General features: G+C 42.5%; 1 protein-coding gene across 2 annotated transcripts in view; it reads left to right on the forward strand.

Annotated features, from left to right (window-relative positions):
• EMID1 (EMI domain containing 1) overlaps window positions 1-17,138 on the forward strand; it is an 88,597-nt gene that overhangs the window by 25,784 nt on the left and 45,675 nt on the right. For both annotated transcript variants that reach the window (XM_060249302.1, XM_060249301.1), the window contains exon 4: window positions 12,281-12,367. In XM_060249302.1, the coding sequence (XP_060105285.1) occupies window positions 12,281-12,367 (87 nt within the window). The remainder of the gene's footprint in view (window positions 1-12,280; window positions 12,368-17,138) is intronic.

Here is a 17,138-nt window from a genome sequence, read left to right on the forward strand (position 1 = left end):
ATGTTAATTTATTGAATTGTAAAATATTTTTATTGTTTTAGCTAAATTAGCTGTAATTTTAATTTGTTGTGAGCTGTCCTGAACCCTGTGTGCAGGGAAGGACAGGATAGAAATCCAAACAAGCGATAAATAAATCTAGCCAGGGCTTTTTTTTGTAGGAAAGACTCAGCAGGAACTCATGTGCATATTAAGACACACCCACTGACATCACCATTGTTTCACATGGGGTTTTTGTAGAAAAAAACCCCAGAATGAACTTATTCGCATATTAGGTCACTCTCCCTGACACCAAGCCAGCTGTAATCGGGTTCCTTTGCGTTCCTGCTTTATAAAAAAGCCTCAAATCTGGTCATCCTACAAGAGGCTCCTGTAGGATTACAGTTTGGGAGCTTTGAGGGGAGGAACCATAGCTCAGTGATACAGCCCATAAGTGTCCCAGGTTCAAACCTTCACTGGGGTCCTTACAGAGTGGTAGACAGCACTGGGCTATATATTTCAAAGGGTCTGACTCAGGCTGCATAACCAGATGGGACATAAAAGGTCTGATCTCTTGATGTATTTTTTTAGATTACAGAGCAGCTGGAGACTGATTTGCATTTGGAAATAGATAATTATAACATAACCCAACAACAGTAACTTATTTAAAGCCCCATAAACTATCTGGCTGTGCAATGGGGAGAAGTGCAGAAAAAATGGGAGCTGAATGAGCAAAGTATACACAAAACCCCTATGTGGATGCTCTGTAACATTGCCAGTACAAAGGCTTCTGCATTTGAAGCTGTGATGACAGGGAAATAGAGAACCCTTGCCATGTGGATGCAATAGGGCATGGTGCTTGTTACTTATATATCCTCTGTGCTTTGCTGGAAGTAGAATTATAACCCTCATACTCTATCATCCTCCACCATGTATGTTGGAAATAAGTACGGTAACCTGTGTGGAATTCTACGTGCTCTGCGTTGCATCCATGGGTCCTTTCAAACTGCCATTGTAAACTGTTTTGGCTGCTGGTTGCTAACAGATTTTTTGAATCTTTTCACATAAAGCCATTTGTATCCTGGGTGCAATGTAGGGATTTTTCCCTCCAATTCTTCAAGCATTCTGTGCATGTCTGAATCACTGCAGAGTCCTGTTTGAAATGTCTGTGGTGCTTCTGAAAGCACTACCTTTTTATTTTAAGGAGAGCCAGTTTGGTGTAGTGGTTAAGTGTGCGGACTCTTATCTGGGAGAACCGGGTTTGATTCCCCACTCCTCCACTTGCACCTGCTGGAATGGCCTTGGGTCAGCCATAGCTCTGGCAGAGGTTGTCCTTGAAAGGGCAGCTGCTGTGAGAGCCCTCTCCAGCCCCACCCACCTCACAGGGTGTCTGTTGTGGGGGAGGAAGGTAAAGGAGATTGTGAGCCGCTCTGAGACTCTTCGGAGTGGAGGGCGGGATATAAATCCAATATCTTCTTCTTCTTCTTCTTATTTTCCCACCCATTTCCACGATGTTTCTCCTCATTTTTTAAAACTAATACAGAGTTTCAGTATAGTTCTGTATTGCTGTATTGGTATGTCATAAAAGTGGAACCATGTTTTTTTTTTTTAAGTATGGTGCTTTAATTCTGGCATGATTTGAAAAGGATACAGTGCCTCACATTCATAAATTTACATAAATGGATGTAAATGCTGGTTGAAACGTCTGTCTCTGCATCACTTTACACAGAATTGGGGCAGCAATGAATAAAACAGGCTAAAATAAAAATGTGAAAGGGCCCAATGTCAGAGACTGTCTATGATATTATGCAAGAATCATAGACCCTCAGGTTGTAATCCCTGGTTTGCTAATGGAACATACAGATGCTGGAAACACAGCTAATAAATGAGATGATGATGATGGACTATGATGATTGATGGTGATGATGATGATGAACATATGAAGCTGCCTTATATTGAATCAGACCCTTGGTCCATCAAAGTCAGTATTGTCTTTGATGGACTGGCAGCAGCTCTCCGGGGACTTAAGCTGAGGTTTTTCATGCCTACTTGCCTGAACCCTTTTTAGTTGGAGATGCCAGGGATTGAACCTGGGACCTTCTGCTTACCAAGCAGATGCTCTACCACTGAACCACCATTCCTCCCTTTGATGGAGAAGAAGAGGAAGAAGAAATTTATAACCACCTTCCCCCAAAGGACTCATGGAATCTTGCACTGTGCTCAGTGATACACCTTTCCTCTTATAGCTTCGCAACAACAAAGAACCCCTAGAGCCTTACTTTTAAAAAATGAAAGTTAGGAAATCCTAGGAACTCACAGATCATGGCAATAGATAATTATAACATAACCCAACAACAGTAACTTATTTAAAGCCCCATAAACCATCTGGCTGTGTAGTGGGGAGAAATGCAGAAAAAATGGGAGCTGAATGAGCAAAGTATACACAAAACCCCTATGTGGATGCTCTGTAACATTGCCAGTACAAAGGCTTCTGCATTTGAAGCTGTGATGACAGGGAAATAGAGAACCCTTGCCATGTGGATGCAATCCAAATCCAGCTTTTCTGACCATTTTGCAGCCGTCATATCAATATTAGCCCTTAATAATACTTAAAGCTGGAAGAAAGCAGAAGAGAATCACATGTTTAAAAGGCAGGGGGCTGGGTCCTTCCCCAGTCTCTTCTGACAGGTTTTCCCTGTCTGGCCAGGAATCTGTTTTTCTAAGTCTGCTGCCTGCCTCTCTATGACTGTTCTTTCATCCCCCACCGAGTGACCCATTACGGTGATGGCAAGAGGAAGCCATCCATCCTTCCTGTTTATAGAGCCTCCCTTGCTAGGTCAGCAGCACTGCCCTCTTCTAGATCCTGTCCGCCCCATTACCCTGCGCTGTTTTTCTGCCTGTTGCTGTCATCTGGCCCATTCCGGCTTCATATTACTAAAGCATTCTGGGCAGAGGGGAGACAATGACTCCTGTTAATTCTGGCTCTTGCAATAAAGTTGAAACAGCGAATGAAAAACATGTTGTGCTTTTAAAAATCATTCTAAAACCATCTTTCCTTCTTGCTACAGTTTGTCACTCACTGCTCCAAAAGTAGGTCACATCTCATGATATTCCCTATTCACATTTTTAACACTTCTAACACATAACTCTGGTCTGGCTTCAATAGGTTTTTTTGCTTAACTTGTCTACCTCTTTTGGTTTCTTTACAAAAGTAAAAAGGGGATGGTGTAGCCTGATCTTGTCAGATCTTGGAAACTAAGCAGGGTCAGATGGGAGACCATCTAAGAAAAGCTCTGGAGAGGGAGGGAATGGGAAACCACCTCTGCTTTTCACTTGCCTTAAAAGCCCCTTGCAGGGGCCACCATAAGTCAATTGTGGCTTGACGGTATTTGTATACATTGGTTTCTTAACACCATGAGGGCTAGGGACTTGGGATCTGAAAGAGCAACTAACGTGGAGAGTTAAGAATAGGTGACCTCAGCAAGGGCCCATGTATGTGCCATTATTAATTTTACCCTGGACTGTGTGTACCATGCAATCCTTTTCTCCCCTTTTTGCATACTTTGGTGTAGTGGTTAAGTGTTCAGACTCTTACCTGGGAGAACCGGGTTTGATTCTCCACTCCTCCACAGACACCTGCTGATGTGACCTTGAGTCAACCACAAGTTCTCTCAAAGAAGCTATTATGGTCAAGAAGGGTTCCCTCAGAGCTCTCAGCCTCACCTACTTCACAGGGTGTTTATTGTGGGGAAGGGAAGGGAAAGGAGATTGTAAACTGCTCTGAGACTCCTTTGGGTAGTGAAGGGTGGGGTATAAATTCAAACTCCTCTTCTTCTTCTTCTTCTTACAAAACATGACATTTTCATATCCACAGCCCCTTGTATAGTCAACTGTATCTCTTCTTGTTTGCAAGCTGAATAAACACGCTCCCCATCTTCCATTTCCCTCCTTCCAGAAGCAAATATTTACACTGAGTTTGTCAAATGCATGCCAGTTTAAACTGAGGGAAAGGGAAGACAGTTCTCAGGGTGGCCTCAGTGTGAGTGGTCAAGACATCAGCAATCCCTTCTTGACTTTTTCTGGGCTAATGACCTGTCCTGACATGACTTTAAATCAGAAAAGAGGCAAGTGGTGTGTGTGTGGGGGGGGGGGTGAGTGATGACAGCCCTCTGACCACCCCGGATGCAATATGGTGAGGGCAGTTTAGTTCTTTGCTACATTTTGTTGGCACAGAAACAAGAAAAGCAAGAGGCTTCCCATATTTAACAGGGTTCTTGTATGCCAGGGATTTAATTCTAGCAAGCTCATGGTGAACATGGTTGCTGGCCATAATGCTTGTCTTTGGTTGGATTAAACGTTAGACCACATTGATTCCCAGTAGCAGAAAAGGGGTATTTGCGTTGTCCACTTCTTCCTGCACTGGCAGTTCACTGGGGCTCAATTTAAGAGCATAAAAAGAGTTATGCTGAATCAGACCAGTGGTCCATCCAGCATCCTGTCTCACATAGTGGCTAACCAGTTCCTCTGGAGGTCCCGCAACAGGGCATAGAGCAGGGCTGGCCAAACTGTGGCTCGGGAGCCACATGTGGCTCTTTCACACATACTGTGAGGCTCTTGAAGCGCCCCCCCCCCACTCCATCTGCCAACCTGGAGAAGGCATTTCTCTCTTTAAATCACCTCTCCAAGCCAAACCAGCTGGCAGCTTGGAGAATGTATTTAAAGTTAAAGTTGCTTTCCTTCCACCTCTTTCTCCCTCCCTCCATCTATTTGCCTTCCTTCTTTCCTGCTCTCAAACATCTGACGTTCATGTCTTGCGGCTCTCAAACATCTCATGTTAATGTCTTGCAGCTCTCAAACATCTAATGTTTATTCTATGTGGCTCTTACATTATGCAAGTTTGGCCACCCCTGGCATAGAGGCTGAAACCTTCCCCTGATGTTGCCTCTTGGAACTGATATTCAGAGGTTTACTGCCTCTGAAAGTGGAAGCTCCCTTTAGTCAGCATGGCTAGTCGTCACTGACAGACCTACTTGCCTTGCTCCAGTGACCCTCCAAGGAATTTTCTAAATTAAAGGGCCAATCCACCCATGTGACAAATACCTCCTGTGAATCTTACAGGCAGGGAATGAAAGTGATGATCTTCCTCATTATTTTGTCTCTCTTGCTGAATACAGACTCTGAAGAAGGAAAGTTCCTTTAAGCCATCATGAGTAACTTACTGGGAAATCATATTGCTGCTTTAATCCATGTTCATCAGAATCAATAAGTTTAGAATGGAATAACTGTGTAGGATTTCACTGTCCTAGTGCAATGCTAAACAGCATTAAACCCTTTTAAAGTAATTGACCCATTGATGGCTTAGAAGAGTGTAACTCTTCTTATAAGGTTTCACTAGGAAAAACTATTACCGTAATTGGCTTTTCCTCCAAGAATGTACATTATCCAAAAAAGTGCTGTTAGTGCCTCTTGCCTACACATCTTGTAGAAACATGCCACTTGTAAAGATCTTCACTGAAAAACATTATCTTAATTTTTGTGGATACAATTAATTTTATTTCTAATGACAGTATTCAGATGCTATGATCTGTGGAGAAAACAAAAGGCATGTATCTAGCATAACTGATTTAAGATTGTGTCAATTTTTATTCATTCTGGCACTCTCCTTTTTTGTTTTTGTTTGATGTTTTATGTTACCAACAATGGATGTGATCCTATTCTTATTAATATTTCTGTTTTGATTAATATTACTTAATTGTTATTAATATTTTTGTCTTTTGAATTTTTTTAAAAGTTTGTTTTCTTGGAGTAGCAGTCTAAGTTTTATTGATAAATGAAACAAAGCTAAAGAATGAATTACCTATGGGAGTACTTTTCCAGCCCAAAAAAATTAAAGAAAACATTCAAATCCTTGGGTTTGTTAAAAAAGAGGTACATTTCGCTTCTTTCCCTGACCCACCACCACCACCAATGACTGAGTTGCCCTCTGGCATGTGGGAGTCTCTGAGGAAATCCACTGTCTGAATCAGCTGGGGCTGTTGTTGTGACAGAAGCCAATTTCCTCCAGATGGTCCCAGATGGAGTTTGTCTCTTGTGTGGGTCCTCACTTCCCCCTCTGGGATGATTAAGACACGAGAAGGGAAAAAGCAAGGTTGTTATCATTCATTTCAAGACTAAGCATTTCTTCTCAAGGTGAGCTTGTGACTATTTTTTAAACAAGTTTCCACATGAGAAAAGATATCTTCATTGTACTAGAAGATGATTGGTTCGCTTTGGGGACCTTTTTGTCTAAACCACCAACATTGATCCCTCCAAGCACAACATAAAATTCACAACATTTCAAGTCTATTTCTAGTGTTGGCACTTCTCCTGAGTCAATGCCTTGAAATCATTCACCGTCTCCCACACCTTAGCTAGCTATTAATCGACCGTTGTGACCATTAATATTAAATTTTCAATTGGACAAATGTGTTGCAACAGACTTATGAAGTGAGCCTCTGGGGGCGTGGCATCAGTGCCGAAGACGATGGTTGCCTAAGAGGCTGCTCCCTCCCTTGAATTCCCTCTGAACCTCATTTATCAATGTTGTAATTGGAACTCCAACTAGCAGGACATGGGCTATAAAAGCAGAGACAAGGCAACTTTAAACTCTGCGAGTGGTAAGGAAATTTCTGGGTTCTTTACAAAATCCCGCCCTGACAAAAATCAAGACCCTGCTCTCCTCACCACTTAAAATATGGCAGCTGAGGCCTCGGGTCGTCCCTGTTTTCCCGCTCTGTACAGATCCGGTGTTGGTTTCTCTTTTAGCCGCTATGGAAATCAGACTCAAAGAGACTATGACGACTCTAATTCAGCCTCTCACTGACCAATTCTCAGACCTTAAACAAACCTTCCAGGTAGTCCACCAAACAGCAGAAGGGGCAAAAGAACTGGAGCTATCCTTGAAGGAAGACGTTACGGCCCTTCAACAAGAGAATGGCACTATGCAGGATAGAGTTCTTTATCTGGAATCACAGGTGCACCAATCCCATCTGAAATTCCCCAGCTTTAACGAGCAAGTAACTTCGAATACTGATTTGGTGGCCTTTATTTTGGACTGGCTAGACAGCATTACAGAACTGCCCGAAACCACAGCCCTGCTCATTTCCGCAAGGGTCCCCCACATCACCCCTTGTGACAGGGCCCCCGGGATATTATTGCGGGCATCCCCAACGTTAGAATGCGAAGAGCAATTCTGGAAGCCGCGTGAAGCCAGGGCCATCTTACCTTCAAAGGGGATCGTATTTTGGTTTTCCAAGATCCAATTTTTGGGACTCCCTCAGTGTTCCTAGAGCTCGACAGGAATTAATTATTAGTTTGTTAGCGGCCGCCAAAGCATCGATCGCTTCTTTTTGGAAGGCATCTATAGCTCCTACTGTCAACACATGGCTCTCTAAAGCATGGGAGCATTTTATCATGGAAAAAATTCAGTCCAATATACAGCAATCCAGCTCCTCTAATTTCTCTGCTAAGTGGTTTCCTTTTGTAGACTGCATCACCGCTCAAGAAATTCCTCCCCACTCCTCTCTACAAATGTCTATGCTTTATTTTTAGTGATCTGATCTTCTTTCTTTTACTTCTTCTTGACACAGGAGTGGTTCATATTGTCTAGTAACTGTGTTTGCTGATCTATGTTTGTATTTTTTCTGATTCTAGGGATTCTACTAACTGTCCATGGTTTACCCTTTCTCCAAGTTATTCTAATGGTTTATATTTATCTCTAAAATGATTACTGCCAATCCACTCCTTATAAGTCTCCTTATAAATTGTATTGTAATGCTTAACCTTTTAATATGCAAAGCTCTACATCTAGTATTTGCAGTTATAATTATACTCACTCTTAAACGCTAGCTGTCATATTACTTGCATTCTGTAATTCTTTGTATACATCATTCAACCATATTATTTTATGTATGTGATTATCTGCAATATCTTAATAAAATTGTTTCAAACTGAAAAAAAAACGTGTTGCAACAGATTCTGGTCTTTATCTCCCTCAATTTCTTTATCTACACATGTGGCCACTATTTCAGCAAGACTCACCTCCTAATTTGTTTTTTTACTTGAACGCTCTTGGTTATTTTATGATATCCAGGACTTTTTTTGTAGAAAAAACTCAGCAATAATTCATTTGCATATTAGGCCACACCTCCTGAAACCAAGCCAGCTGGAACTGTGTTCCTGTGCATTCCTGCTAAAAAAAAAAGCCCTGATGATATCACCCACCCCATGCTTTTAATTTTTTTACATCTCAGCAAAATTATCCAATTTTAACATTTTTTAAAAAAAAGTTCTGAGAGGGATCCGCTATCTCGGAGCTGCGAGTTGTTGGGCCACTTTTCCACAGCAAGCGAGATCCTCTTACAAGTGGTTTCTGCTTGCTGCAGAAAAGCGGTGCGCCAACTCACAACTCTGGGGCAGCTTGTGCGAAAACAGAGAGATGTGCCGGGGGCAAAAGGGCTCTCCACCCAGAACAAGCCCTAGTGTGAAATCGGTCCTTGTCTTACCTAGGCTAGTAATGGTTCTTCTGACAGTGTGTAGCAAGGGTGTTTTCTAACACTGCTATCTGAAATCCTTTTAGCAGAAAATGTCTAGGCCTGAACCTGAAACCGTATACCTGGGCTCTGCCTCTTAGCTGTGGCCCACCCTGTTGTTTTGGCTTGCACAAGGATGAGTCAGTGAGCGGAGCTAATCTTGTGGGCCTTTCAGCCTTTGCTCAATTCCAAATATGGTTCCCAATTCGTGATTTTTAAAGTAAGAAGATAGCAGGCAAAGCCAGAGGGTGGATGGTGTCAGTGCAACACTTTCATATGCCAATGGGTCCTGCTCAATTTTGCTGACGCTGAAGATGGTAAATAATTATTTTGCTGTGCCAAGGGTTTCATTGGATGCGGTCTAAAAATTTTTGGTATGTGATGTTAGGCACTGAGTTTGGGAGAACAGAGTATAGGGTCACGAGGGAGGAAAAAAATCCCAACTACTATTCAGCAAAGCACTGAATGAGAGGGAAAATTCTAAAGGGGCGTTGGAAAAATGCCTGACAGTTGACAGCGCGAGCTGCCGACCAGGGTCCTGAATTTTCACTTCCTCTCATCTACAAAATCATGATGTAGCCTCAAACTTGAAACTTTCCCTGTTAAAACATGCCAGTAACTATTCAAATGTTTTCCTGCTCCAGGCCAGTTTTTAAAGTTCTTGTAATATAGCTGAAGACAGTTAAGGGCCTGCCCAAGATAGCTGAGAGCCAGGTGAAATGTTTTGGAACTTGAGGAGAAAAATCTTTCTTGACTCTTGCACAGCTCCCCTTTATTTTAGGGAGGTTGGCTTGGGTAGGAAAATTGACCATTGAATTGTGCTACTGTATGTCAGATCTATCTGTTTGCTGTAGAGTTGCCTATTTCTGGTTGGGATATTCTTGGAGATTTGGGAGGGGAGCATGGAGAAGGGAAGGGACCTCAGCAGGGTATAATTCAATACAGTTTGCCTTTCAAAGTAGCCATTTTTTCCCAGGGGAGCTGATTTTTGTCATCTAGAGATCAGTTTATTTATTTATTTATTTATTTATTTAAGATTTATATCCCGCCCTTCCCACAAGTGGCTCAGTTGTAATTTATGTCTTATTTTTTTGCTCCTCCAGCTGTACTTTAGTGACAGAAGTAGGGTTGCTAGCCTCCAGATGGGGCCTAGAGATCTCCCAGTTTTAGAACTGACCTCCAGCTGGCAGAGATCAGCTCCCCTGGAGAAAATGGCTGCTTTGAAGGGTAGACTCTATGGCATTGTACCATGCTGAGGCTCCTCCCCTCCCCAAATCCCGCCCTCTCCCAGATCCACCCCCAAATTCTCCAGGTATTTTCCAACACAGACCTGGCAACCCTAGATAGAAGTAAGCTTGGATGGGAGAAAAAAAGCCTATGCTGACAGATTTCAGGGACATAAGCCAGCGTAAGGTTCAGCTCCTCTCATGCGTGCACCTCTTTTTTGTGCGTGTTTGAATTTATTTAAAATGTAAACCATTTTTCTGATATACATTCAAAGTAGATAAAATTAGATTCCAGCCCATGTTGGGTTGTCAGCTCTGGGTTGAGAAATGTGTGGAGATTTGGGGGGTAGAGTCTGAGGAGGATGGGCTTTAGGAAGAGGAGGGAGCTCAGCAGGGTGTATTGCCATAGAGTCCACCCCCTGAAGTTGCCCTTTTCTCCAGGGGAACTGATCTTGGTCATCTGGAAATCAATTGTAGTAGTGAGAGATCTCCAGGTGCCACCTGAAGGTTGGCAATCCTATTTGTACATGACTGGAAGAGAACAGCTATTGAGCACATAGATCTGTTGCTAATGTCATGGTTAATTCTAGAGGGGTTCATTTCAAAGGATGAAAAAAATAGTTTGTACAAGAACTGAGGATTCTCTTCATGCATCCTATGAATGCTTAAGCATCAATAAATCTGTTAGGGCTTAAGGTGTTATGAGATTCCTTTTTTATTTTATTACTATTATTTTTTGCTGCTGCAAAAGACTTAACATAGCTATGCCACTGGAATTTATATGTTAAAAAAATGCTGAAATCTCTATTTGAGTGAAAAATGAATAAAGAGACAGTTTTCCTTAAGGGCTTGTCTGGTAATGTTTCAACACTTCAATGACAATCTGTTAATATGGGAAGCAATTCTAGTAGGATAGTGCACACATAGTTTTGTGCAGAAAGTTTATTCTGCTCTGTGGTTTTTTTTTTATAATTAATACTAATTGATTGCTAAAAGTCCAGTCAGCTGCCTTGAGTTTTAAAGGGCAGGGTATAAATATTCTAATAAATAAATAAAATTTAAAACCTGGAGGGCAGCTTTGAGGAGAGAAGAAAAGGTGATCCAATACTCCACCGCTACTTATAGTCCCCAGCTGACCAGTTTGTTTTGTTAATTTAGATAATTTATATGCCTTCTCTCTAGAGCCCTGCTCTCAAGGCTGCTTACAAGAAAAAAAAAAATACAACATGATCATAAAAATAATACAATATTTAAACTAAACAAAACAGATTTCAGACTGCTGCTTCTACATTTGTTACCCAGTTTGCCAGTTCTTTTGAAGCTGGGCAGCTGGGCCTGGAGTTGCCAGCATTAATCATAGAATCACAGAATCATAGAGTTTGAAGGGGCCTCCAGGGTCATCTAGGCCAACCCACTGCACAATGCAGGAAACTCACAAATACCTCCTCCTAAATTCACAGGATCTTCATTGCTATGGAAATGCTAGAGAAATTAAATAATGCTAGAGAAATTAAGTAAGGGAGGCAACCGAAAGAATGACCAGCACACACACAAAAAATTCAATATCTGTTAGTATCTATGAAAAACAACAATCAAAACTCAACCATTGGAGCAAAAAATGCTCTCCTGAACCTGCACCTGTCATTTCCCCAAAAAGCACTTTCCTGGAGGCACCTTCATTCGGGGGGCCATAATTCTGACCTTGTAAACCTGGAGGTCAGGTAGAGGAGAGTCAGCTAGAGATCCCCTGCAGGTTTGGTGTATCTAGCATGCTGGGAGGGGTTGTTCTACCACACCACAAACCTCATGAACTGAACCAGTTCGCTTGATGGCTAAAAGTTCATGATAGTTCATGGTTTTTGAAATAGGCATGCCACATAACCCGAAACACATTTTCTTAGTTCATGCCCATCCCAAATTACCATAGAGAGCAACCCCTCTTGTTATCTGAATTCAGGCCTGTTTGTACATGGGAAGCAGTCCTTCAGGTACTTTGAACCCAAGCCTTTACAGCTTCAAAGACCACCATTTTGAATTAGTCCTGGAAACAAATTGGAAGGCAGTTCAGCTGGAAGGCAGTTCATTACATCAGATTCCTTTAAAATTCTTGCTACTGCATTTCACGCATACTGAAGTTACCAGACTGCCTTCAAAGCAGCTCCAGACAGAGTACTTTATAGTAGTCTAATCTGTATGCTACCAAGGCATTGGCTAAATTAACCTTCTCTTGCTGGTAAAACTAGCCTGAGCTCACTTTCTACTTCTTATTTATCCAGAGACAATGAAGAGCCCAAGAATGTTTTAAAAATTTATTCACTTCATATATAGTCTGCCTTTCTCATGAAAACTCAAGATGGATTAAAAAATGTAAAGAACAGTTCAATCCAATGGCAAGGGCCTTCAGTAAGCAATGCAGTCGGACTGTCTGTCTAGTCCTTCAGGGAAGTACAACCTAGTGGATTGTGCACTGAGTGATTCACAAATGTCTTTTTTCTTTTTCCTTTTCAGAGAGCGTCGGTTACTTGGATGCTCAAGATGCTGGGCATGGAAGTGCTCCTTTGCGTAGATTACCTGTCCGACCTGCAACCTTCTCAGGTACAGTCTTTAGGAAAGCATTTCCACCTTCAATTAGTTCTTTGCACACATACATACATTGTTTTAGTTTCTTCTGGATCCCTGTCTCACCTATCTACAGAAAACAGCACTCGTACAGAAATTTTTTTAAAAAAACATACCACATTAAAATGAAAAAAAAAATCCCTGCAACAGTTTAAAAAGCACAAATAGTAAGGGTTGTAATAAATCATCCATGCTAATAAAAAGATAAAACCAGCAATCAGCAATGAAATTAAAAGAAGATATGTCATTAGGGCTGCAAACCTCCAATGGCTGGAGATCTCCACTGATCTCCCCACAACAGAAATCAATTCACCTGGAGAAACGGCTACTTTGGAATTAGACTATATGCAAGGGTGTCGAACTCATTTTCTATGAGAGCTGGATCTGACATAAATGAGACCTTGCTGGGCTGGGCCATGCCGGGCCATCTTGGTCCAGGCCGGGCCATGTGTGTGCCTATTTAAGATCAGGTAACAGAGATATAAACCTTCTAAAAGACACAAACATGACTAAAGATTTTTTTTAAAAAAAAACATACTTAAAACAAGTAGCACTTGTTGGTCTTAAAGGTGCTTTCTTTGTATTTCTCCCATGGGATCCAGGGAACTGGGCAAAGGAAGGTCTGGCTCTTTCCCTCCCTTCCCAGAGGACCAGGAGGGAGACGAGCTCAGCTGATGGAAAAAATCAAGGTTTTGCTCTGCAGCTCCTGTGTGATTGAGCAAGCCTTGCAAAGCAATCTGAGATGCAGAAGAAAGCAAGAAAGAGGGAGAAGGAAGCAGACAAGAGCCAGTTGCTCAGGGGCCTGATAGAAATCCTCTGGAGGCCTGATTCGGCCCCTGGGCTGCATGTTTGACACCCCTGCTCTATGGCATTATATGCCATTGAAGTCCATCCCCTCCTCAAACCCTGCCCTCCTCAGGCTCCACCCTCAAATTCTCCAAGTATTTCCCAACTCAGAGCTGGCAACCTTATGTGAATGCTGGACCAGTCCATAGTCTTGACTTTTCCCCTCAGGCTTCAGCTGTGCTGGCTATATCTCTATCTCCCCCCCCCACCCCCCAAAAAAACACATATAGGCTTAATTATGTATATATTTATTTATTTTTATTTTATTTATATTTACATTTATATCCCGCCCTCCCCGCCTAGGCGGCTCAGGGCGGCTAACAACATTTCACATATTTAACAAGGATAAAACTTTAAAATTTAACAATTAAAGAAATTAAAAATAAAAACCAGTTAATTAAGTTAAAATATTTAAAATACATAATTCATTACATAGAATAAATCTGGCAGCAGTAAACTTGTTTGGCGCTGGTTCTGCCAGTTTAGATGGTTCCATAATCGTATAGTAGATGGCGGCTCCTTATTCTTAGCAACTCAGCAGATATCAGCATAGGCTTGCCTAAAAAGAACAGTCTTGCAGGCCCCGCGGAACTGGTCAAGGTTCCGCAGGGCCCGCACTTCCTCCGGGAGCTGATTCCACAGTACAGGAGCCGCGGCTGAGAAGGCCCGAGTTCTGATATTTTGAAGTTTGACCTCTCTCGGCCCAGGGATAGTCAATTTATTTTTGCCCATCGACCTCAGTGCCCTCTGGGGTTCATATGGGGAGAGACGGTCCCTTAGGTAGGCTGGTCCTCGGCCATATAGGGCTTTAAAGGTAATAACCAACACTTTGTACTGGACTCGGTAGGTAATTGGCCTTTACCTACTAAAGTATATTCATCCTTTACACTACTAAAAATTTGTACATGTTAAAAACAGTTGATTACACAGATAATAGACAACAGGTGCACCCACAGATGTTTGTTGTCTGATAACACTAGAAATATGCAGAACCTGGCTGCGTTGTCCACTGCATTCACTCTAGATGGAATAGTATAGATGTATTTCCATAGCAACAAAGGCACATTCCGATCACCTCTGCCACACATATGATATAACAACATCTTAGGCCCAAAGTGCACATTAAATTGCATTAATTTTATTTACGTTATTTATAGTTTGCCTTTCTCACTGGGACTCAAGCTGGGTTACACAGAGTGAGTCAATACAATCAGCAGGGTGGGGAATTCAATAAACAGTGTAATATGATTAGTGTTGTATAGCCAACCAGAAATTTAAAAACAGAACTGAAGCTAAAATGAAGAAGATGACGATGATGATGATGTTGGCTTTATATCCTACCCTATATTCTGAATCTCAGAGTGGTCACAAGCTCCTTTATCTCCTCCCCCCCCACACACACACACAACAGACACCCTGTGAGGTAGGTAGGGCTGAGAGAGCTCTTACAGCAGCTTCCCTTTCAAGGACTTCTACCAGAGCTATGACCCAAGGCCATTCCAGCAGCTGTAAGTGGAGGAGTGGGGAATCAAACCCGGTTCTTCCAGATAAGAGTCAGCGCACTTAACCTCTACACTACACCAAACTGACACATTAAATGATGCAAGATTACATCAGAGGTTCAAGCTATACATGGCTATACACAGCATAGCTTGCTGTCCCTAATCTTGATCTTCACAGTCCCTAATCATGATCACCATGGGAACTCGCGGTCAAATGGCAGCTGCATGCTCCCCATAGCAGTTCATTTAAAAAACCAAACCAAACCACTGGGGCTTGATAAAAACATCAGATCAGCTGTGCTGGGTCAGACCAATGGTCCATCTCGTCCAGCATCTTATTTCACACAGTGGCCAATCAGTTCTTCTGGAGGGCCAGCAATAGGGCACAGAGGCCAAGACATTCCCCTGATGTTGGCTCCTGTCCTGGCTCTGGGATTCAGAGGTTTAGTGCCTCTGAATGTGGAGGTCCCCCTCAGTCCATGAGTAGTAGCTAATGATAAACCTATCATGAATCTATCTAATCCCATTTTAAAGCTGTTTATTCCTATGGCCCTCACTACATCCTCTGGCAGCGAATTCCACATTTTAATCACTCTCCATGTTAAAAGTTTTGTCCATCCTGAATCTGTTGCCCATCAGCTTTGTTTGATGCCATCGAGTTCTAGTATTTTGAGAGATGGAGAAACATTTTCCTTTGTCAGCTCTCTCCACCCCATGCATAATATCCCCCCCCCTTAGTTGTCTCTTTTCTAAACTGAAAAGTCTCAGACTCCTCAGCCTTTTTTCCTCATAGAGGAGGTGGTTCAACCCTCCAGTCATCTTGGTTGATTTGGGACTGCAGCGTGGTGGTAGGGTCTCCTTGCCTCCCCTCCTGTGCTGCTTTCCTGAGACAAAATGGCCCAGGGATTGTTTGTCCCATTGGGATACTGCATGTGAACTGAATGCTTGCTTGTACGCCCTCAATGGGGCTAATAACACCCTCCCAGCCCTTTCATGTCAGGAAAATAACAAGGAGGGGGGCAAGAGCCATGCCCCCCCATGGCACCACAGTCTTGACCAGAATTGGGCACTGCTACAGGGAACATGCAATTGACATGCTGTGGTGAGTCTCAATTGGGACCATGCGTTAAACATTGACCTTTAGTGTACAACACAGTCATAGAGACATGCTCATTATTTATTTGTTCTTTAAATTTATATCCCATTTTTTTTCTTGAAACATAAAACTAGTGGGTTTTATCCAGGGCTTTTTTTTTTTTAGAAAAAGCCCAGCAGGAACTCTTTAGCATATTAGGTCACACACACCTGACACCAAGCCAGCTGGGACTGCATCCCTGCTCCAAGAAAGCCCTGGTTGTAGCAACCATGTGAAAATTTCATAAAACCAAACTGATTTGCAACCAAACAGGGAATTTGAATTAGCTATGTCAGCCACACAGATAAAATTCAGAAGGTAATTGATTGCCCTGCTTTATTCTCTTTGATTGGATCCATACATACAGTAAGCAACATGTTGTAGTTCTTCATAGTTCTCTTTGAACATTTGTTTTGGCTCTGTTCACTTTGGCTCATTTGCTCCACATTCGCTCTAAACCTTCTGTAATGGGCAGCAGGACGGTCATGTGCAATTTGGGGAATCTTGGCAAGGGTGAAAAGCTGAGTGTTGATTTCCCCTCCAATACGGAACAGTGACTGGAGAACAGTTTGACATGCCTGCCACTTGCCAAAGGGTTAATAGAATTAGTTCTACAGCAAAAGACACTAATCCATGGAGTGTGGGAATTAGCTGTACCAGCCTGACATTATGAGCACAGTCAGTCTGCATGCTGAGTAAACACATGCTACCCTGATTTTCTGTTTTTGCCATATCATACATGACTTTTCTAGTTCAGTAATCTTCACCCCATAGATCAGAACCTTCAGGTGGATTATAGAGCATCACCTGTGCAACATGAACACTTACAGAACCATCCTCTTCTCATGCTTCCTTCACTGGGTCTAAGGATCCCTTAGTCTTGGACCACCCCCCCAGGTCCAGATGCTGCAGAAGCAGCACTTTTGTATGCAGGTTTCCTCCCATGTTGCTGCCCTCCTTCAGCTTGACACCCCAAATGACTGATTTCATCACTTGGACGGTGAACTGATCCTGATACATAGCTTGATCAAATAGTTGCTGGTTCCAGCTATGAGGAATGTGGGGAAAGGTTGTAGCCATAGTGGGGCCAGTGGGTGTTCTATCCCAACTAGAGCCAAAATTCACGAATACTTTTTTCAAAAATATTTTTAGGAGGAGCACAGTCTAAGCATGTAACTAGATGGTCTGGATAGGAAGGTATATGTTATCCATGGTCTCGCCCACACTAGTACCGTTTTCATTCTCTCAGCCCCGTCTCAGCTCC

The sequence above is a fragment of the Heteronotia binoei genome, chromosome 11 (genome assembly GCF_032191835.1).
Source record: "Heteronotia binoei isolate CCM8104 ecotype False Entrance Well chromosome 11, APGP_CSIRO_Hbin_v1, whole genome shotgun sequence".
NCBI lineage: Eukaryota > Metazoa > Chordata > Lepidosauria > Squamata > Gekkonidae > Heteronotia > Heteronotia binoei.